General features: G+C 56.8%; 1 protein-coding gene across 3 annotated transcripts; it reads right to left on the minus strand.

Moving 5' to 3' along the window:
- Positions 1–208: 208 nt before the first annotated feature.
- Positions 209–20,490, minus strand: Atp8b3 (ATPase phospholipid transporting 8B3). 3 transcript variants are annotated; one of them, XM_040739029.1, is made up of 28 exons: positions 20,379–20,490; positions 18,578–18,633; positions 18,169–18,260; positions 17,119–17,232; positions 16,181–16,279; positions 15,870–15,931; positions 14,846–14,918; positions 14,707–14,777; positions 14,275–14,357; positions 11,919–12,077; positions 10,563–10,651; positions 9,977–10,167; positions 9,679–9,887; positions 9,401–9,432; positions 9,147–9,303; positions 8,612–8,800; positions 8,421–8,533; positions 6,979–7,143; positions 6,782–6,893; positions 6,037–6,112; positions 5,846–5,948; positions 5,344–5,710; positions 5,023–5,246; positions 4,382–4,465; positions 3,984–4,223; positions 2,565–2,703; positions 2,276–2,400; positions 209–1,087 (listed from the first exon to the last, which is right to left on the minus strand). In XM_040739029.1, exons 2-28 carry the CDS (start codon positions 18,621–18,623, stop codon positions 458–460), a joined length of 4,044 nt encoding a protein of 1,347 aa, XP_040594963.1. In that variant the 5' UTR covers positions 18,624–18,633; positions 20,379–20,490; the 3' UTR covers positions 209–457. The 3 variants fall into 3 exon arrangements, with proteins under 3 accessions (XP_040594963.1, XP_040594964.1, XP_040594965.1); XM_040739030.1 differs by lacking the exons at positions 14,846–14,918; positions 17,119–17,232; positions 18,169–18,260; positions 18,578–18,633; positions 20,379–20,490 and having other exon boundaries at positions 16,181–16,275; XM_040739031.1 differs by lacking the exons at positions 14,846–14,918; positions 16,181–16,279; positions 17,119–17,232; ... (1 more) ...; positions 18,578–18,633; positions 20,379–20,490 and having other exon boundaries at positions 15,870–15,936.
- Between the last annotated feature and the right edge of the window lie 471 nt (positions 20,491–20,961).

Below are 20,961 nucleotides of genomic sequence, written 5' to 3' on the forward strand. Positions count from 1 at the left end.
TCCTCTTCTTTCTCAAAAACAAAGGAGCTTTATGCGCTTTGAAGGGGGACAAAAACCAACAAGAATATTTTCCTGAAATTAAACGACCTGATCAGTAGGGGTCAGTATTTCGATAATTTGGGGGCGGTTTCGTTTGGGTATTTCCTTTTAAACCTGGGAAGGAACGTTCCCCGGCTTCTACCAAAAGAGGAGTTGGAGAAGGAGCGAGTCCAAAGAAGCTCCGGGGTCAGAGGGACCCTGTTTTATTAGAAAAAGGCGAGGGTGCGGCCCCCTGTTGTCTCTGGATGCTGCTGGCTGACTGGCTACCCCTACTGTGCGGGGACCCGGGCAGCTGCTGTGCCCTTCCACGCCGGGCGCGACACGGCCGCCGCCGCCGCCGCCGCGGGCTCCTGCGCCCCCCCAGGTGACCGCCCCGCGGGACGGTGGCGGGGACTCTGCGGGCGATGGCCCCGAGGGGTCAGCTCGAGCTGTGGCTGTGCTTCTTCGCGGGGACTTGCAGCAGGCTGGGCCTGGGGGACGCGGGGTCCTTCCAGGGAAGCGTCCTCAAGGACGCGGTCCTCACGTCCAGGCGCTCGGACTGGCTGGCCAGCGTGTACTCGGAGGGCGCGCTGTGGAAGGCCTGGTCGTCCGACGAGGACGCCTGCAGCGACGTGACCGCCGGCGAGGTGGCGCTGCCGTCGGAGGCGGGCGGCTTCTGCGCGTCCCGGCGCTGCGGGGCCGGCTTCTTCCCTGTCTGCGAGCCCGCGTCCGTGCCGACCTCCTCCTGGGACCCCTGGCCGCGGTGCTGGCGCTTCATCCTCGCCAGGATGGAGATCTTCCGCGGACTGAAAATCGACTCCTTGCGGCTCGAGGGCAGGTCTTCCTCCGACGGGTTCGGGGACTCGAGGATGGTGTCCCCGCTGATGTCCCCGGGGGACCTGCGCAGGATGGTGCCCTGGGTGATCAGGTCGGCGTAGCCCTCGCGGTGGGAGAAGGCGTAGCTGGATCTGCGGGTTGGGATGCCCCGGCGGAGGACCTTCGCCGTAGTCCCCACCTCTGCCTCCTCGCTTGGCTCCTCCTCCGCCTCCTCCTTCTCCTTGCCCTTCTTCTGCAGAGCGTGGGGAACAACGGGGACACTGGGGCGTTAGGGTTCCCCGCGCCCGGTGGGGACCACTCGGGGCTTCCCAACACGGGTCCAGCCAACAGGCAAGTCCGATGACCCGAGTTTCATCCTGGTAACCCACACAGTGAAGGAGAGAACTGACTCCCAACAGGTGTCCTCTGACCTCCAAACACACCCCACAGCGTCAGCCGCTCATGCTGCCACCACACCCCGGCCACATAAATAAAGCAATGCAAATCTGAAGAGTCCTTCCTTGACTCCACAGTGGGCAGCTCTTTCCCTGGGATCTGACTCAGGACTCAATGGTAGAAAAACGATAGCACTTGCCTTCAACCCAGCCCTCGGGAGGCAGAGGCAGGCGGATCTCTGTGAGTTCGAGGCCAGCCTGGTCTACAGAGAGAGTTCCAGGACAGCCTCCAAAGCCACAGAGAAACCCTGTCTCGAAAAACCAAAAAAAAAAAAAAAAAAAAAAGAAAGAAAGAAAGAAAGAAAGAAAGAAAGAAAGAAAAAGAAAAGAAAAGAAAAGAAAAGAAAAGAAAACAGAGGCAGGAAGATCTCTGTAAGTTCGAGGTCAGCCTGGTCTATACGAGTTCCAGGACAGCCAGGGCCACACAGAGAAACTCTGTAAACCAATCAAACACATAAAAACAAAAAACAAATTTTTCCTTAAACTTGACAATTAAAATTCATCGAGTTGGGGCTGGAGAAGACAGCTCAGCCGTAAGAAGAGCACTGCTTTTCCAGAGAAACCAAATTTATTTGGTTCCCAGCACCCACCCCTCGGCTCACAACTGTCTAACTCCAGTGGCAGGTTTGAGTCAATGATCTCCTCTGGCTTCTCTGTGGACACCCACACATGGTGAGCACACGTGCACGCAGACAAAACATCCACACACATAAAAAATAAATCTTAAAAAAAGGGGTTTTCAATTAGCACCTTGGGTTCATTAGAGAACAGTTTCCAGCTCTAAGCACACTCAGAAAATTGTACAACTGTTAACTTCCAGAACATTCCATCACCCCAGGAGTCAAGGCTTGTCCTAAGGTACACACTGTGCTCAGGGATTTGGGCCCCTGAGGACACTGGGAGTGGCCAGGGATCCGTCCCACCGTCCCCAGACAAACGGCTGTGATAGTTGGGAGGGGCTGGGAGGTCCCCCAGCTCCACCTCACCTTAGGGCGCTGTTTTACAGCTCTGAGGATCATGCGCAAGGCCAGGACGGGTAATGTGTTCACAGCCACGTTGAGCACAATCACCAGCAGGTTGGCGGGCTGAGTGATCACATTGTAATCAGCAACTGGGAGGAGAGTAGACCGAGGGCAGGTGAACACCAGCCCCCTCCCCTCCCCACAGTCACGGGCCTGCCCTGCCAACTCCCTTCCTGCAGGTGACGCCTGCTCTCCGAGAGGCCACAGCCTCCTGCCCATGCCACACCCCCACACACACACAGTGGTAGCTCACACAGAAATGGGAAGGTCTTTGGCGAGATCTTATACAGCCAGAGGCTCTGAGTGAGGCTTGTCATGATGACGTAGGAGCCAAGGCTGAGCAGGATGCTGACCACACACAGGAGCGTCCAGTACTTGATGATAAGAATCACCTGGACAGGAGACAGGAGGTCAGCAACAGGAGGCAGGAGGTGGAGCCGCCGGGGGCCCAGCAAAGGGGACCCCTCAGGGAGGAAGTCAGCGTTGGAGGTCTGGGGGATGTCCAGGCCGAGGAGCTGAGCTGCAATCTCCAACACCCATGCCGAAACTGAGACTGTGGCTGTGCGTGCCTGAGCCCCGGGACCAGGAACAGGGTGTCCTGAGAATGGGAACCCACTAGGTAGCCCAGCCTAACTAGTTACAACCTCAATGGGAGAGCCAGTCTCAGAAAAGTGAAGTGGAGTCCTGGGGAGATGGCTCAGTGGGTAAAATATTTGCTGTGTAAGCCTGAGGACCTGAGTTCAAATCCCCTGTGGCCATGTGTACCTGTCATTCCTGCCAACCCAAAACTGGAGAGGGGGCAGTGACAAAATCTGCAAAGCCCATGGCCACATATACAGTTGTTTTGTAACACTCCATTCTACAGGAAGCTCCTTAAGAAGGTAAACACCACAAAACAGCTTCAGGAAGCCTGGTGTTAGTGGCACAGCCTTTAACCCCAGCACTCAGGAGGCAGAGGCAGGCGGATCTCTGTGAGTTCGAGGCCAGCCTGGTCTACAGAGCGAGTTCCAGGACAGCCAGGGCTAAACAGAGAAACACTGTCTCAAAAAAACAAAACAAAACAAACAAAAAAAATTCAGGAAGTCCCTGAAACTGCCCTGACTATTCTGGAACTCACTCTGTAGCCCAGGTTGCCCTCAAGCTCAGAGATCTGCCTGCCTCTGCCTCTTCAGTGCTGGCATTAAAGGCGTGTGCTGCTGCCACCACCACCAGGGTAAAACAAATGTTTGTTTTATTTTATTTTCGAGACAGGGTTTCTCTGTGGCTTTGGAGCCTGTCTTGGAAATAGCTCTTGTAGACCAGGCTGGCCTCGAACTCACAGAGAGCCTCCTGCCTCTGCCTCCTGAGTGTTGGGATTAAAGGCGTGCGCCACCAAGCCAGGCGTTGGAGAGATGGCTCAGAGGTTAAGAGCACTGGCTGCTCTTCCAGAGGTTCTGAGTTCAATTCCCAGCAACCACATGGTGGTTCACAACATCTGTAATGGGACCCGGTGCCCTCTTCTGGCCCGCAGGCATATATGCAGACAGAACACTATGCACATAATAAATAAATCTTAAAAAAAAAAAAAGGTGTGCACCACCACAGCCTGGCTAACAAATGTTCCTTTTGAGAGGACAGAACAAAAAGTCAGTGTGAGGCAGAGGCCGCCATGGTTTCTCAGGGCCCCACTTACCTCTAGGGTGATAGACAGCAGCCCAGAGAGTGCCACCAGTACACCAAGCGACTGGTAGTCACTAGAGGCGCCAAACTTGGAAATGTCACTGCTGAGGAGCACCGGCACGTAGAAGTTGATGAAAGATGTCAGTGCGCCATGGAAGATGGCTTGCAGGAAGACGCTGTAGTTGAACAGCTCATCTTTCTGGCCAGCCATATACAGCTCGGGCATCTTCAGGCTCTTCTCAGCAGTCAGGTCCTGTCCAGGAGGCAGGGCTTACCTCGGGGGAGGGTCAGGGGGTGGGGAGTCTGCATCCAGAGGTCCCTCTCCCACAGACCACCATGAGAGCGACTTTGGAAAGGGCAGGTGACCTGCTTGGGGTGCAGACAGGACCCAAGGCCCTGCATGGCACTCACCTGCTCAAACAGACCCATGTACAGGACCGGGAGCGTCGAGTACAGCAAGTTAAAGAGAGCCAGGAACCAGCCTTCATACAGGGGCTGCAAGGCAGGGGAGGCCCAGTGACAGCCAGTCCAGGGGCCAGGTCTTCTGACCACAGACCTAACCTAGCTAAGAGTAAGCACCAGGGACCCAGAGCCTAAGCAACCCAGCCCTGGGGACGTCCTGCTGGAGGCCAGCCTGGGCTACAGTGAGCACTCTTGTGCACACCCAGCACCACACGCACCAGGCATGGTGCGTAGTACACCCTGCGCACAGTAGGTGAGCACCCCACCAACCCAGCTGCAGCCCCAGCCAGCCTAACTAACAACCTAACTATATTTTCTGTTAGTTTTTGGCTGCCCTGGAACTCGCTCTGCAGACCAAGCTGGTCTCAAACTCACAGAGATCCACCAGCCTTTGTCTCCCAAGTGCCGGGATTGAAGATGTGTGCCACCACTGCCAGGGTGAACCTAGCTATCTAGAATGGGTGGTGACCCTCCTCACCCCACACTGTCCTGATGGGTGTGCACCGCGACCCTGATCTGCCCAGGTGGTCTTGGATTAGTGGCAGTCTAGGATGACCGGCGAGCAACAGTACACCCGACAGCCCACACACCTGCGCAGTGAAGCCGCTAAACATGGAGAACCATATCTGGGCCATCATGCTGGCCACCGTCTTGTAGAAAAAGTAACGCAGGAACTTGCAGACTCTCATGTAGGACCAGCGCCCGTGCACAAGGAGCAGCCGCTGCAGGTAGCAGAATTGGGCCAGCACGTAGTCGCTGTTCTGAACGGCCTGCATGCCCTCCTGACCCGCCAGCCCCACGCCGATGTCAGCAGCTGCAGGCAGGGGCCGTGACAGCTCGTGTCAGCCACCAGGGGCGCAGTCACCATGCTCCACCTCCACCCCCGCCGCAGCCGCGGGCCCAGCACCCACTCTTGATCATGTTCACGTCGTTGGCGCCATCTCCGATGGCCAGCGTCACCACCTGCTGGTACTTCTTCACCAGCGCCACCACCAGGGCCTTCTGCTTGGGCGTCACCCTGCAGCAGATGACAGCCTGACATCTGGAGGCCAGCTCTACAAAGGCCCTCTCCCGCTGCACCTCGGGGCTCTCCTGGATCTTGGAGGTGACTGACGGGGACTGTGTCAGGGAGGATCCAATGGTTCGCCACATCTGGGAGATCCTCCGCGCCTGGAGGAAGTCCATCCTGGACAGACCCACCTCCTGAGGGACCTCATCCACCACTGCATTCTGGACCAGAGCTCGGGGCTCCTTGCGCAAGGACAGAAGCAGCTGATCCTGGGTGGCGGGTGAGGGAGATGGGACGGAGAAGAGGAGGCTTGGGTCACTAGGCCTGCATCCCCGTGCTTGGCATGCCGTCTCCCACCCCAGGTTCCACCAACTTGGCTGCTCCTCGCCCCCAGCGGCTCTCACCAAGAACTCTCCATTGATAATCAAGGCCATGTTTTGGTGGGTCATCACCTTGAATGCCCTCTGCTGTTCGCTTTCGTTCCTACAGTAGTTCTCCAGCAAACGACTATGGGAACATGGGATGGATGGGAAGGTGGCGCCATCGTCCTACGCATAGGATGCTGTCAGGGTGCCAGGGAGGGCGACCTGCTTACTTGATGTCCTTATCTTCCAGAATGAGCATGTTCTGCGACAGCAGCTTGCACGCGAAGCCGATGTTCACTGCAGTCTCTGCAAACCCAGCCAGGTGCAGCACTTCGGCTCAGATACAGAGCCGGAGGTCACGCCCCAGCACCTGGAGACCCCGCCCCCCACGCCCCCCACTCCCCTGCGGCCTTCTCCCATCCCTGGCTGGCCGCAGTGATTAGTCCGGAGCGGCTGCGTGTCATAACAGGGCTAGCCAATCAGAGGTAGCCCTAGGACTTGGCCCCTGGGCCTGGGGCGTCTGAAAGGAATGGAGAAGGCGACGTACCCGGGATGTGGAATGGAGGCTGGGGTCCTGAGGCCCACCACACTTTGAGCAAACACGAAAATGTCAAATTTATTTGAAAGTCAGAAGCAAAAAGTCAAAAAGAAAACAAATTGCAAATCAAACAAAAATAACCCAAAAAATTAAAACCTCAAAAATGATCAGAGTGGGCGTGTCTGTACATGGGTGTGAGGGAGCCCCTCAACGCTGACCTGGAGGTCAACAGGAGGTCACCACAGGGCAGGTGTGTCTCCAAGGGTGTGAAGGGTCCCCACCCGGCTGTGTGACAGTCACGACGAAACTCTCCCGGAGCGCAGGGGGCTGCATGAGGCACGTGTCCCAGTCCTGGGGACAAGCTGAGGACCCCGCAGCTGGCGGGACAGTGCCCCAGGTGCAGCATGCATTCTGGGGCGGCAGAGCCGGGGACCCACCTGGCTTGTCCCCGGTCAGCACCCACATTTTAATGTTCCCCTTCTTGAGGCACTTGATGGTCTCAGGAACACCATCCTGCAGTTTGTCTTCAATGGCCGTGGCTCCCAGCAGCTGGGGAGGTGAGTGCGGGTTCAGGCACCAAGCCCTATATCCAAGGAGCCCAGGCGGCCCGCCCCGCCCCTCCCTGTCCACACACCTGCAGGTTCTGTTCCATTTTGTTGTACACCTGGTGCAGGGCCTGCGCGCGGTTCTGCAGCAGGAGGGTGGCCTCCAGGTGCTTGGGTTCCCACTGTTTGTACTCCTCCTCCTCCACCTCCTTGTAGGCCAGGCACAGGGTGCGCAGGGTCTGCTCTGCGAAGGACTGCGGTAGCCCCAACTATGAACACTCGACCCAGTCCTCAGGGTCCTTCCTGTCCCCAGTCACCAGCGCCCCCGTGTCTCTGAACCTTCGCAAGGCAGCGCCCTCCCTGTTAACACCCTCCCCGGGCACGCTTCGGTCAATTCTTTCTTGAGACTTGATAGCCCAGGCTAGCCTGGGTTCCTCACACCCCTGCCTCAGATCTCCAGAGATGACAGGCGTGTCTCTGCCCCTGCTGCTCAGTGAATTCTAAGGTCCTACGCGCCCTCCCCCCTTGTGATCCATCCAACCCAGGCTTCCCATCCCAGGGGTCCTCCTAACCCCGCCATGGGGAGGGGGCACTTTTGACACCCAGTGTCCTTCAAGGCTCTCCGTCTCAGGCCCTTGGGTAGATCTGAAGCATATTCCCCCCTGAAGCCCGGGGTCCAGGGAAAAGGGGCCCACTGGCTTCTCATGTCCCTCTATCCCCTAATGGCCCCAGAAGCTTGGACCACAGCTACAGTTGACGGGGTGTGGTGGGTGGGTGGTCAGGCTTGACTGTCACACTAGGTGCCTACCATCGTGGAAGGCACCTCAGACAGGCTTGTATTCCTCGCCAGACCTCAGTTTACCCAAACACTTCATGGAAAGTTGGTCCAACTGATTGGGCCCCTGTACTCTTCTTCTGAAGGACCTGGATCCCCTCCCCACAGCAGAGGGCACCTGAGAACCCTCAGCAAAGTCCTGGGACACCCAGACACTCTCAGCACTGCAGAACTAGGGACATTCCAGACAGTGGTGGACGGAGGGCAAAGACAGCTCTAGTTATGGAAGGTCCCCAGAGGTGGGGCTTGGGGCTGTGTCTTGAGGATTGGAAGAAATGAATAACAGAGTCATCACTGAAGGGGGTGTGCAGAGGTCCACCTGTCGCCTGCCTCAGAGAATGGGGCAAGTGGGGGGGGATGACGAGGCCCAGGGGTGCCGGCCAGCAGGACAGGACATATCCCCAACACTGAGCCACGGAAACCGGGCTTCAGCCACGGGAGCGCATCTAAGAGGGTCCCAGAGCACAGCTGTAGCTGGGAAGGGGCCGGGTGAGGGAGGAATCCAAGGTTGGAACCCAATAGACCCTTGGGGTATCTCTGTGTGAATTAGAAAAATGCTGCAGATTGGGTGCCTCTCCCCTTCTGCGTTTGGGTGGGGAGTGAAACAGGGGTGAATATTTTGTGCCATGAGCGACTTGCCCAAATGTACATGACTGCCTCTGTCCCTGCACTCAGGCACACGGGCAGGACACTCACAGCCAAGACTTCCTCTGTGGTCTCCTCCACGGCCCCCTTCTTTTGGAGGCGCTCCAGGATGACTGTGTCGGCACCCTTAGTGTACAGGCAGATGGAGCCCTCTGGGTTGCGGACTGTGGGGGGGAGGAGGCCCGGATGTCTGCTTGCCCACTGCTGCAAGGCACAGGGGCGGAGGGGGGCCTGGGCCTTACCCAACACTGACATCCGTTTTCGAACACTGTTGAAATCCATCATGGCCAGAACCTGGTAGACCCGTTCCTCCCCCAGCTCCACCAGGGTGATGGTGTCCTGGGTCCGAGACAAAAACACGTAGCCAAAGTTCCGGGCAGCAGTGACCAGTGCCTCCTCATCAGGGGAGGCAGCCTGATACAGCAGCTGGTCTGACAGAGAGAGAAAGGGGTGGGGGTGAGGAGGGGTGGGGTGGGGCAAGGAGGGTGGGGGTTAGAGGGGGTGAGAGGGGGTAGGGTGTGGGGGTGAGGAAGGGTGGGGGTGGGGTGAGGAGGGTGAGGCGCATGGACGAGAAGGGGTGGTCAGCCATCTCCCAGCAGCCCCTTGCCATAGGCTGGCCCTTTGGGCAGGGATCACACAGCAGATTCTAACTGCCGGCTCTAAGGCAGAGGAAGATACAGTCCCTGGGGACCGGGCTTGGGAAAGGGCTGAACAGTCTCCAGGCCCTGGTGACTTCAGTCTCCAGGCTGAGTTGGTGGCCCATGCCTGGCCACTCACGGTCTTTCTCCTGTACCATCACGGTGTGGCAGATGGCTAAAAGACGCCAGAACTCCTGCACCATGGCATCCTGCTGGCCTCGCACGAGGTACTCCAGCTCCTTGTTGTAGAACAGGAGTTTGCCGTCCGCGAACTGGTTCCAGGCATATGGGTTCCGCTGGGAGATGGCAGTGTGCAGGCAGGGTCAGGTCACTGCCACTAGTCCCATCCAGGCCCACCCATGCTGCTCCATCAGGCAGGGTCCACAGGCTCACCTTTCGGAGGATACCATGTTCATCATCCGAATCTGGGAAGAGAGCCCGAATCAGGATGTGGCTTCCCCCAGGAGGCCACACTTAGAGACCTCCTGGTTCCTCCCCCAAATTCAGGCTTCCAGGGGACACCTGATATTATCAAGCCTGGGACCACATAGCCCATGGTCTGGTTCTGAGTTCAGGTGTTCACTAGCTGGTCCCCCAGGGCAACCTCACCAGGAAGCTGTGGGCGGTGGGATCGGGCATCACCATAGATGCGGGGTGGGGTCGGGCATCACCATAGATGCAGCCATTAATGCAGCACTTCTTGAAGGTCATGATGTTCTGTGTCAGCGTCCCTGTCTTGTCTGAGAAGATGTACTGCACCTGACCCAGCTGGTCATTGAGGCTGGTGCTGCGGGCCTTGGCCGGCATGTCCAGAGGCTCATAGTACATGTTGATGTCCCAGTTGATGAAAAAGCTGTTGCCTAGGTAGATGAACTCTGCACTGCAAATGGCCAAGTTCGTGCCCAGGTCAGTTTGCTCCAGTGCCACACCCTGTGGGGAAGGGGTCCCCAGGGTTGTCCTGAAGCTTACATGATGAACATGGCCATGGGTACCATGACGCTGAGCAAGATGAGGAAGCCCCAGAAAATTAAGAAAGACTCCATGGCTGCTGTCCACGTGTGCAGTGCAAACAGGTAGTGGTGTTTGCCTTGGAAATCTTTCACCATGAGGGCGAAGCCCAGTGTTAGCACCAGGGACGCGACCACCAGGGACATGAAGATCTGTGAGGTGGGTGGAGATGGATGTGGGACCCAGCAGACACCAGGTGCCCGGGTTAAGGGACAGCAAGAGGGCAAGAGGGATCTCTGAGGGTTCTAGCCCAGCTTTTGGACTCTTTGTCTAATGCAAGGTGGCCTTGGAGTCCTGATCCTTCTGCAACAGGCGGCCATAAAACATAAAACACAACATAAAATAAAACATAACACAAAAGGAGCCCAGGGTAGGTCTGTCACCTCAATACAGCCAGGGGATGGACATTCAAAATTAGCAAGGGCTGTATAGCACTAAAAACAACCAGGAGGAAGAGGAGGGAGGATGAGGAAGCAACAGGCTATCCAGAGAGAGTGAAGCCATCATCTTGTTCCTCAGAACCCCATAGCTCTCCTGGACACCTTACCAGGATCACCAGCCTGTTCATCAGCAGGTCCAGCTTGGTCCTCTTCAGATGGATCTTACCACAGTTCTTCATGATCTTTGTGTCTAACCCTGTGAGATTTATTTCCATCCCTGCACACCATTCAAGTGTCCACCCACCCACCCATCCACACACCCACCCATCCATCCATCCATCCACCCATCCACCCATCCACCCATCCATCCACCCATCCACCCATCCATCCATCCATCCATCCACCCACCCATCCATCCATCCATCCACCCATCCACCCATCCATCCATCCATCCATCCACCCACCCATCCATCCATCCACCCACCCATCCACCCATCCACCTATCCACCCATCCACCCATCCACCCATCCATCCACCCATCCACCCACCCACCCATCCACCCACCCACCCACCCATCCACTTACCCATCCATCCATCCATCCACCCATCCACCCATCCATCCATCCATCCATACATCCATCCACCCACCCATCCATCCATCCACCCACCCACCCATCCACTTACCCATCCATCCATCCACTTACCCATCCATCCATCCATCCACCCATCCACCCATCCATCCATCCATCCATACATCCATCCACCCACCCATCCATCCATCCACCCACCCACCCATCCACTTACCCACCCACCCACCCATCCATCCACCCATCCACCCATCCACCCATCCATCCACCCATCCACCCATCCACCCATCCATCCATCCATCCATCCATCCACCCATCCATCCATCCACCCACCCATCCACCCATCCACCTATCCACCCATCCACCCATCCACCCATCCATCCACCCATCCACCCACCCACCCATCCACCCACCCACCCATCCACCCACCCACCCATCCACTTACCCATCCATCCATCCATCCACCCATCCACCCATCCATCCATCCATCCATCCATCCACCCATCCACCCATCCATCCACCCATCCACCCATCCACCCACCCATCCATCCATCCACCTATCCACCCACCCATCCATCCACCCACCCATCCATCCACTCATCCACCCACCCATCCATCCATCCATCCACCCATCCACCCACCCACCCATCCACCCATCCATCCATCCATCCACCCACCCACCCACCCATCCATCCATCCATCCATCCACCCATTCATCCACTCATCCATCCATCCATCCACTCATCCACCCATCCATCTACCATTCACTCCACCACCTGCCCATCCTTCCTTCACTCTACACAACACTTCATTTTCTAAGCGACAACCAGAGCGCTGACCACTAGCATATCTGACAGTATCTAGGGCCCACATCATGCAGGCTTCGGGTACCTCACCAACTTCAATTCCCCAATGCAGATGTCTATGGCACTGTACCAGCATAGATGACCAGGCCATAGCAGGTGTCTGTGTTGCGAATCTTGCAGCCACGCAGGAGGAGATTCCCGATGTCCAGTGGGTACTTCCTGCTGTTCCACTCCAGGGTCCCCACAAAGTGATGCATCCGGCTGTTGGGTTCCTCACAAGTCACTGTACCTGTGGACCCAGTGAGCAGCAGCCATGTGGCCTCAGCAGTGGTCCTGGTCCTGCCACGTTCCTATCACTCCCTTCTGGTCCACAAGTCCTCCTAGCACCCCAGCACCATCTCTCAGCTTCCTCTGAAATGCTCCAAAGTCCATGTCATGGCCTCAGGACTTTTGCATACACTGTTTCTGCAGCCCAATAGGCCTCCCTCCCTCTCCAACTCCTCCCCTTGTGGATGCATCTTGGATGGATGTCGCTGCAATGTCCATGCTTTTAATGACATCAGTGTCTGTGAGCCACCCCTCCTCAGACATCTCTGCAGGGACCCGCAGGGCGCAAGGAGGCAGTTCTACTTAAGGCAACTCAGTAGCCAGTGTTGGTTCAAACTTCTGGAGTCTAACCCCAAGTGGTTTATTTCATGCATATTTAAACATGTCACAATTTGGTGAAAACTTATTCTACTGATGAATAACTCAACCCTGTGTGCTCAGCAATGCTCACACAGATCTCCTTGAGGACAAGACAGACCTACACTGAAACTTCATGAAACCCAGAGAGATATGTTCTAGAAAGGTAGCGCCCCATGCCTTTGATCCCAGCACTTGGGAGACAGAGTCAGACGGGTCTCTGTGAGTTCGAGGTCAGCCTGGTCTACAGAGTGAGCCTAAGGACAGACAGGGCTACAGAAGAAACCCTGTCTGAAAAAAATAATTAAAATTCTTGTTGACCACCCAGCATTCCAGCAGGAGACAGCACCGTCCTTCAGAGGAGGGGACCAAAGACCAGGGAGGCGTGCACTGGGGGGCGCCTTTGCCACCCCCACACACGGTCCACTCTGGAACTTTCTCCTTCTCATTCGACACACTAAATGAGCGTGTACTGTGTACCAGGTGCCAGACCCTGCAGGCCCTGGGGCCGTTGCATGACAGAGGGGAGGGGTGCAGCAGCCGCGGAGATCTTCCTACTCACAGGTCAGTGCCTGGGATGTATGTGACCCACACAGGGCTGCTCCTCCAGGGGAGGGAGTGCGCTCCCTGCTCTCCGCCCAGGACGCTGGGCACCGAGTGCCCAGAGACCACACTGAATCCCTCTCCCAATCCTTACTGTAACTGTTTGTTCTTAGTCAATTTATAGAACATATCTTTTTGTTTTGTTTGTTTTTTTGTGTTTTTTTTTAAGAGACAGGGTTTCTCTGTATTGTTTTTGGAGGCTGTCCTGGAACTCACTCTGTAGACCAGGCTGGCCTGGAACTCACAGAGATCTGCCTGCCTCTGCCTCCCGAGTGCTGGGATTAAAGGCATGCACCACCAACGCCCAGTTTGATTCTTGTTTTTTGAGACAGGGTTTCTCTGTTGTTTTGGAGCCTGTCCTGGAGCTTGCCTTGTGGACCAGGCTGGCCTCGAACTCACAGAGATCCGCCTGCCTCTGCCTCCCCAGTGCTGGGATTAAAGATGTGCCTGGCCTTAAATTTTTTTTTTTTTTTTTTTTTTTTTTTTTTTTGGTTTTCGAGACAGGGTTTCTCTGTTTCGCTTTGGAGGCTGTCCTGGAACTCGCTCTGTAGACCAGGCTGGCCTCGAACTCACAGAGATCCGCCTGCCTCTGCCTCCTGAGTGCTCTGGCCTTAAATTTTTCATTACACATCTGTGTACAGATGTGTGCACATCTGTGCAGGGGTCTGTGGAGACCAGAGGCACTGGGTCCTTTGGGGCCAATGAGAACCAAACTCATGTCCTCTGCAAGAGCATCAAGTGCTCTTACCACTGAGCCATCTCACCAGCCCTCAAGCCCAGGATCCTCCTGCCTCAGCCTCCTGAGTGAGTGCCACAAGCAGTAAGTTCTAAGGAAGACCAGAGAAACTAAGTAGGGTATGCTGTGGTTTGAGATAATATATGTGTCTATGCCACTGAGAGTAAATTGCCTTTGCACCTAGACAGAAAAAAAAACCCTTAATTGGCTTTTGCAATACAATCTTAAAAACACAAGTGCCTGCTTGCCAGACCACAGCATACAACAACTACGCTAGCTTGGAAGCATTTCCTGTGGTAGAAACTGCAGGTGCGTAGGGTGTGGGGCGGGGGTCCCTTTCCATGGGTGGAAGGAGACCCTCAGGCGCCACAGGCTGGCAAGAGCACAGGACTGGCCCCCAGATGTACAGAGCCCCACCCACCATCCATCCTGACCCTGCAAAGGGCTGCCTCTGTCTCCTCACCCTGGAAGGAAGCCATCTTCTTCGGGCTGGTAAGCTCATGGTGTGTGACCACCAGAGCCTGTCTGAACTTCAAGTTGGTCTCCCTAGGGACAAGAGCAGGGTGCAGTGTCATGAAAAACAAACAAAAACAAAAACGAAAACGTGGCCGTGGATGACACCCTTCGGTAAGACCCTGTACTTCCTCTAGTCCCCTGCCACTTTTGCTGGCCACGTACTGTATCAACAGAAGGATGAAGCTCAGAGAGGGAGAGGGCCTTGCCTGAGGCCACACAGCATCCCTGCCCACGGGTCACGGCTGGGCCTAGGCTGTCTGGCTTGGGTACAGACACTCTAGTACCCTGAAGGTTTCACTGGACTGTCTGGCCGTCTCTTTAGCCACAGGGGAAGCAGGGGTCTTGTCACCCAAGCCCCCAGGAAAGCCTTGCTTCTTACCCATCAATGTCTGCAGTTTCCACGTAGCACAGGCTACTTGGTTCTGTGCTGGCCAGCAGGAGCATGTCGGCCTGCGGTGGGGAGAGGGGTCAGCACTGCCGGTGGGCCCTCCACTGGGGGCACTTGGGGGGGGGCTCACCGGGACGATGCTGTCTTTGCTGAGGCACACCACGTCTCCCACACACAGGTTCTTCCATTTCCTCCACAGGAAACTACAAGGAGGGTAGGGTACCAGGGCAGGGCTTACTCCCCCAGTGCCCAGGCTGCACCAGAACTACAGCTGCCACCTTTAGGGCCCTTGTCCCCACTGAGCCACCATCCTGCAAGGCTCAGCTCGGCTGCCACTACCTCCAGGAAGCCTTCCCCAAGCCGCTTCCGTTCCCCACGTGGTGCCCATGTCTCCATGCAGGCTCTCCTGGCCCCGTCCATGTCCTTTCCTCAAGGGGCTCCCCTGTGTCTGAACTCTATAACCCACAGAGCCAAAGCCAACCCAGCATGCCAGACAGCAGCTTCCTAATAAATTCCTAATAAGTTCAGCTTAGCCTCAACTGGGATAAGCTTAGTGTGTGTCCTTGTTACAGACTTTGCCAACTTGATGCCAATGTCATTTGGGAGGAAGGGTTCTCAGCCGAGAAAACAAGCCCAATATATTGGCCTATAGGCATGGCTCTTTTTTCTTTTTTTCTTTAGGTTTTTTGAGACAAGGTTTCTTTGTACATGTGGAGCCTGTCCTGGACTCGCTCTGTAGACCAGGCAGTCCTTGAACTCACAGAGATTGACCTGTCTCTACCTCCTGAGTGATTAAAGGTGTGCGCCGCCACTCCCCGGCTCATGGGCATGTCTTTATGGCATTTTCTAGATGGATGATTGACATGGGAGGCCCCGCCCCCTGTGGGAGTGGCCAGTCCTGGGCTGGTGGTCCGGGGCCCTATAAGACAGCAGGCCCGGCAAGCCTGTGAGCAGGGTCCCCGGCCTTGGGCCCCTGCTGGCCTTCACTCCCGACGGATGCACGGCAGCTGTCAGCTCAGCCGAGCCCGCTCCTCCCAAGTCGCTTTATTACAACAACAGAAATCAAACCGGGACAGTGTGGGCAGGTACCGGTCTCCCAGTGACCTCCCCCACATGCTAGTGTCTCCTTGTCCCCAGATGTCCCCATTGCTCACCTCTTCCCCCGCAGGATCTGGCATGGCCTGTTGTTGACGATCTTATCGCTCCTGTGTCGACCCTGAGCTGACAGAGTGGGGGTCAGAGAGGTGGCTCTGCCCCTGTCCCCACCCTGCCCAGGGCCCCCCCCCAACTGCCTGTCATTGCCTGTCCCCAGAGTGGATCCCCAGAGGGACCCGGAGGGTAACTACCCACAGTGACAACCCCCTCACCCCCCTCACCCCTCCCTCCCTCCCCCCCGCGCTGGAGCTCACCCTCTGCTCCCTGTGTGTGGCCCCACCCCGGCCACCACCCTCCTGCCCTCACTCACAATGTCATCCACCAGGTCACGGGTGGCTCGGATCACAAGCAGGCAGACCAGAGGTGCAAACAGGGTGAACCAGGGTATGGTGGAGATCTCAGGGATGCTCTGCGGTACCAGGAGGTCACATGGCCTCCTCACACCACCCTAACCTTCCCTTCCTGCCCTGTCCCCTCCTAGGAAACCAAGTTGCTCCTTCAGATGGAGCCCTGTCCTGTCAGCTCCAAGGAGCGGCCGCAGACCAGCGCCCTGGCCTTCCAGGCCTGCCACCTCTCAAGGCCCCTGCAGACAAGAGGCCATGGTGGGTGGGGCCTGGCTGACTTCCCTGCACACAGCAGGTGCTCAATACATGTTTTGTAATTTGATAGGTAAAAGCAGAGCAGAAATGAGGTGCTCAGCCAGGGGAGGCGCCTCTGCCTAGGGCACACCCCCAAGACCAGGCGTCAACCAGGTGACAGGAGCTCCCACAGCCACCAGGCGGGCGCCGTGGAGGCCTGTGAAGCCCCACATTGCTAAGAGGGCTGTGCCTTCCTCATTCTGCTGAATGGAAGGTCTTCATCCAGCATTTGCTGAGCGCCTGCTGGGCAGCATTTGCTGAATTACTGTTGAATGTATTTCCTCCCCAGCACCTGCTGAGTGCCAGCATTTACTGAGTGCCTGCTGAATATAAGGCCCCAGAGTAGTGCTTGCTGAATACAAAGCCTGTCTCACGCACACACCTTTGGCTTTCATTATGATGCCCCTCCTGCAGGCCGGGGCCTGGGCAGCTAGCATGCAGGAGGGGGGACAAGAGGGACTTTAAGGCCACCAGTCACACAGTCACACAGACAAGAGCGCAAGAGTCTTCAGAGAAATGCCCCCACTTCGAGGTGGCTCCAGTTACCCTGAGGCCCCCCTCACCCCACCCGCGCCCCGCCCACCCACTCGCCCCACCCCTCCTCACCCACCTGCAGGATGATGATGAGAAGGAAGTATTGATTAGATGTACGATGGAACTGCTCAAACAGGTTCAGGGGCAGGAAGGAGAAAAAGTTGTACTTGGCTGTGTGGATGGCGTTGCCCTGGGACAAGAGCCATCTCCATCAGCTGTCGGCGTCCGGTACAGGAGCCCCCGGTCAGCCCTGCCCACGATACCAAGCTGTTCACCCACCCCACCCTGCAGACACCCATCAAAAACGCAAGCACCAAGCCAGTACTGAATGCCTTCAGGGCCAGCACTGAGGCTTAGAAAACCATAAGGATTCCAGCCAGCATTTCCTGAGCACCTGCTGAGGGCAAGGTCTCGATGGAGTGTCGGCTGAATGCAAGGCTTCCAGCGGGCATTAACTGATGTTCTACTTAGTGCAAAGTCATAGAGCTGAGTGAGACACAGCAAGGGATTGTGGGCATGCCTGGTGGGAGTCCTGAACTGACGTATACGCTGGATTAGCTCATAGGGAAGGAGGTGAAATTAGGGACTTGGAGAGAATGGACATCACTGTCATGATTAAAATAAGGATGGCACGGCCGGGCGTTGGTGGCGCACGCCTTTAATCCCAGCACTCGGGAGGCAGAGGCAGGCGGATCTCTGTGAGTTCGAGGCCAGCCTGGTCTACAAGAGCTAGTTCCAGAACAGCCTCCAAAGCCACAGAGAAACCCTGTCTCGAAAAACAAAAACAAAAACAAAACAAAAAAAATAAGGATGGCAGAAATGCCTGGTAACACAGGCCTGTCATTCCAGCACCCAGGAGGCTGAGGCAGAAGGATCCCGCCTGGCTGACAGAGAGAAATGAAGGTCACTCTGTATTAAGTAAAAGGTAAAATGCATGCTCAGTTGTGAAGACCCACCTAGAATTCCCCAGTGAGGGGCGGGGGCGTGGTCAGGGTGGAGCCCCGCCTCCCAATGAGGTGATTGGGCGTGGCTCCAGGGATGGAACCACTGTCCCCCCTCGCCCCCAGCATCCAGAAGGCCTTTGGTCCCACTCCTAACCCTGAGCACCGGGGAAGCCGAGGCTTACCTTGTACTTCCTCTGTCTCCAGCACAGGAAACCCTTCTCCCTGAACTGCTTGTGGTAGGCGCGGTTGTTGGCCTTCACCACCCAGGTGAACGCTGCGGGGAGAGCAGTGTGGCCCACGCTGCTGGGGCTCTGCCAGGGGCAACCTCCAGCAAGCTGCCCTGGAGCCGAGGGCTAATAGGCCCCCGGGGGCCCCAGGCACGGCGATGCCCATCTCAGGCCAGGAACTTGGTAAACAGCAGGACAAGACAGGGGGGCCTCTGGGGACCCAACAGTCTCTGCGCTTGGAGGCAGGTCGTAGGTGCAGGGCCCCAGGAAGTCCATGTCACCTGAGGACAGAGCCCCAGCCCTGGCAGCCCGTCACCCCGAGTTCCCCTCTCCACCCTGCCTTACTGGTGACATGGGACCACACCTGTGTCTTTATCCTCTAGGTCTTCCCCGAGGTGAACAGCATCCATGCTGGTGGGACTGTGGGGAAAGAGCCCTAAATCACAATCCTCCTTTCCTACCGTCCTCCCGGGGGGTGGGTGTCTGCCTAGGCCAGCAATCCCATGCCTGGGAAGCTGGAGCAGACAGATTGCAACCCAGCTTGGCCCAGGTTGCTTTGTCTTGGAATAAAAACGAAGGCTGGGGTGTAGCTTAGTGGAGATTCTCTCTCTCTGGTCACCCGGGATGAGGGACATCCCACTAAGATACTGTGGCCTCCAGCTGTAGCAAGGAAGTCCCGACTGCCCCTACAGTCTCCTCTGTGCCCTCCGGTTCCATGCTGGCTGGCTGACCCCACAGGGCTCAGGGCTCTATGTGTGACATCATCTCACGACTGTGCATGCAGAGCCATTTAAAAACAGACCTGACCTGGTGTGGGGGCCACGCCTTTAATCCCAGCAGTCAGGGCATGGAGGCAGGTGGGTGTCTGTGGTCTGGCCTTAGGGCTGCTAAATGTGGTGGCCTTTCTGATGGTTTATTTTTTGAGGCAGGGTCTCTCACTGTGTAGAACAGGCTGGTCTTGAACAGGGTGGTCAACCTCCTGGAGTAGCTAGCCCGACAGAGGTGAGCTACCTCACCTGGATGTTCTGGGCGCATGCGCCTGGTGTTGTAGCTGGGGACCCTGATCCCCACTGTAAGTCTACACAAATTGTACCTTGGTAACCAACAGCTCCCCCTCACCCCCAGCACTCCAGCAATCTCCCAGCTTGCCTAGATGCCCCCCCAGAGTCTACGGCATCCTCCCCCCCATAGGTGGGGTTCCTCACCCTTCAGGGTTCATTCTGTACTTCCCAGACCGGCCTGTCTGGATCCTGCGCCTCCTAGGGGCTTCCTGTGTAGCTGGGATGTCCCCCATTCTGTCTCTGGTAACCTCTCTTCTAGAGAGAGCTTTCACTGTCTTAGTGTCTGCTGATCCCCGTGTCTACCCCAGGGACAGGGACTGTTCGTGTCTGAGTCATGTGTGTCCCCTGGGCATCATGGGGCAGGGCATCCTCCGGGCCCAGCACCAGCTGTCCTGGGAGACTGAACCCGCCTTCCCATGATCGTCAGAGGAAAACAGGCTCGGGAGGTGTGGCAGGGATGGAGAGAGGAGCCTAAGGGGCCCCGCTAGTCCAGTGGATCTCAGTTTTCCTGATGCTGCAGCCTTTTAATATACTTCCTCACGAGGTGACCCCCAACCATAAAATTGTTGTTGTTTCAAGACAAGGTTTCTCTGTGTAGCCCAGGCTGTCCTGGAACTCGGAGATCCGCCTGTCTCTGCCTCAGAGTGCTGGGGTTAAAGACGTGCGCCATCACCAGGCCTGGTTCCATTATTTTGTTGCTACTTCATAACTTTTCTTTTTGCTTTTATTACGAATTATAATGTTAATGTCTGTGTTTTCCGATGGTCTTAGGTGACCCTGAGGAGTCTCAACCCATAGGTTGAGAACCGCAGCTCTAGTCAAGAGACTCCCTCTCCCAAGTGTGCCTCAGGCAGGAGCACAGCCACTCACCAGACACCGTCTTGGCAGTGTCCCCAGTGGCCACAATGCGTAGCCTCAGTGAACTCTTGTCTAGAGGGACCTGACCGTCCCTCTGTAACCCTAAACTCGGTGTCTGATTTTATGAACCTCTAGGGGGCGCCATCTCCTGTCCTTCAATGCTGACCCTCTAGCCCTGTGACCGCAGAGCCCAGAGAGGTCACACAGAAGCCCTAGCATGCACAGCCCGTGAGCATCGGTGCTCACCTGGGAGGGCCGGGCTTGGTGGGGCCGGGCTGCCTAGGGCGGGCCGCCAGCGGCGTCCAGGGCCGCCGATGTTGAGGAGCTGTTAGCCTGGTGCCAACGGGCCTGAAACGGGCGGCGCGGGCTTGGGGGGCGGGGCATCGCTTAGAGGGCGGGGCCTACCGGGGCCTTAAGCTCTGAGGCACAGGGGAGGAGCGGGACCAGGCAGCTGGTGCGGGGTTTAGCTGAGTGTTATGGGAGTAAGGGCAGAGCCCGGTGTTGTGGGTGGGACCAGATCATTGTGGTGTGGCCAGGTCTTGCGGGCGGGGCCCTGTCTTATGAGCCAGGCGGGTGGATCCAGGCATTGTGGGCGTGACCAATCTTGTGCCGGGGTGGGGAGGTGCATGCTACGGTTGGTGCGAGAATGGACTATGCCTGGCATCATGAATAGAGGCCAGGGCAGCTTCCTGGGCAGCTCTACGCCTGGCGGATAAAGCCCCGCCCCGTGGGTGGCGTCACGTTTCATGGGTGGAGCTATGCCTCATGGGCGGAGGCAGACATCAAGGGCCAGGTAGAGATGGGTTTGGGCACTCTGGAGAGACAGAGA

Source organism: Mesocricetus auratus, unplaced genomic scaffold, assembly GCF_017639785.1.
Source record: "Mesocricetus auratus isolate SY011 unplaced genomic scaffold, BCM_Maur_2.0 Super-Scaffold_100676, whole genome shotgun sequence".
In the NCBI taxonomy this organism is placed as follows: domain Eukaryota; kingdom Metazoa; phylum Chordata; class Mammalia; order Rodentia; family Cricetidae; genus Mesocricetus; species Mesocricetus auratus.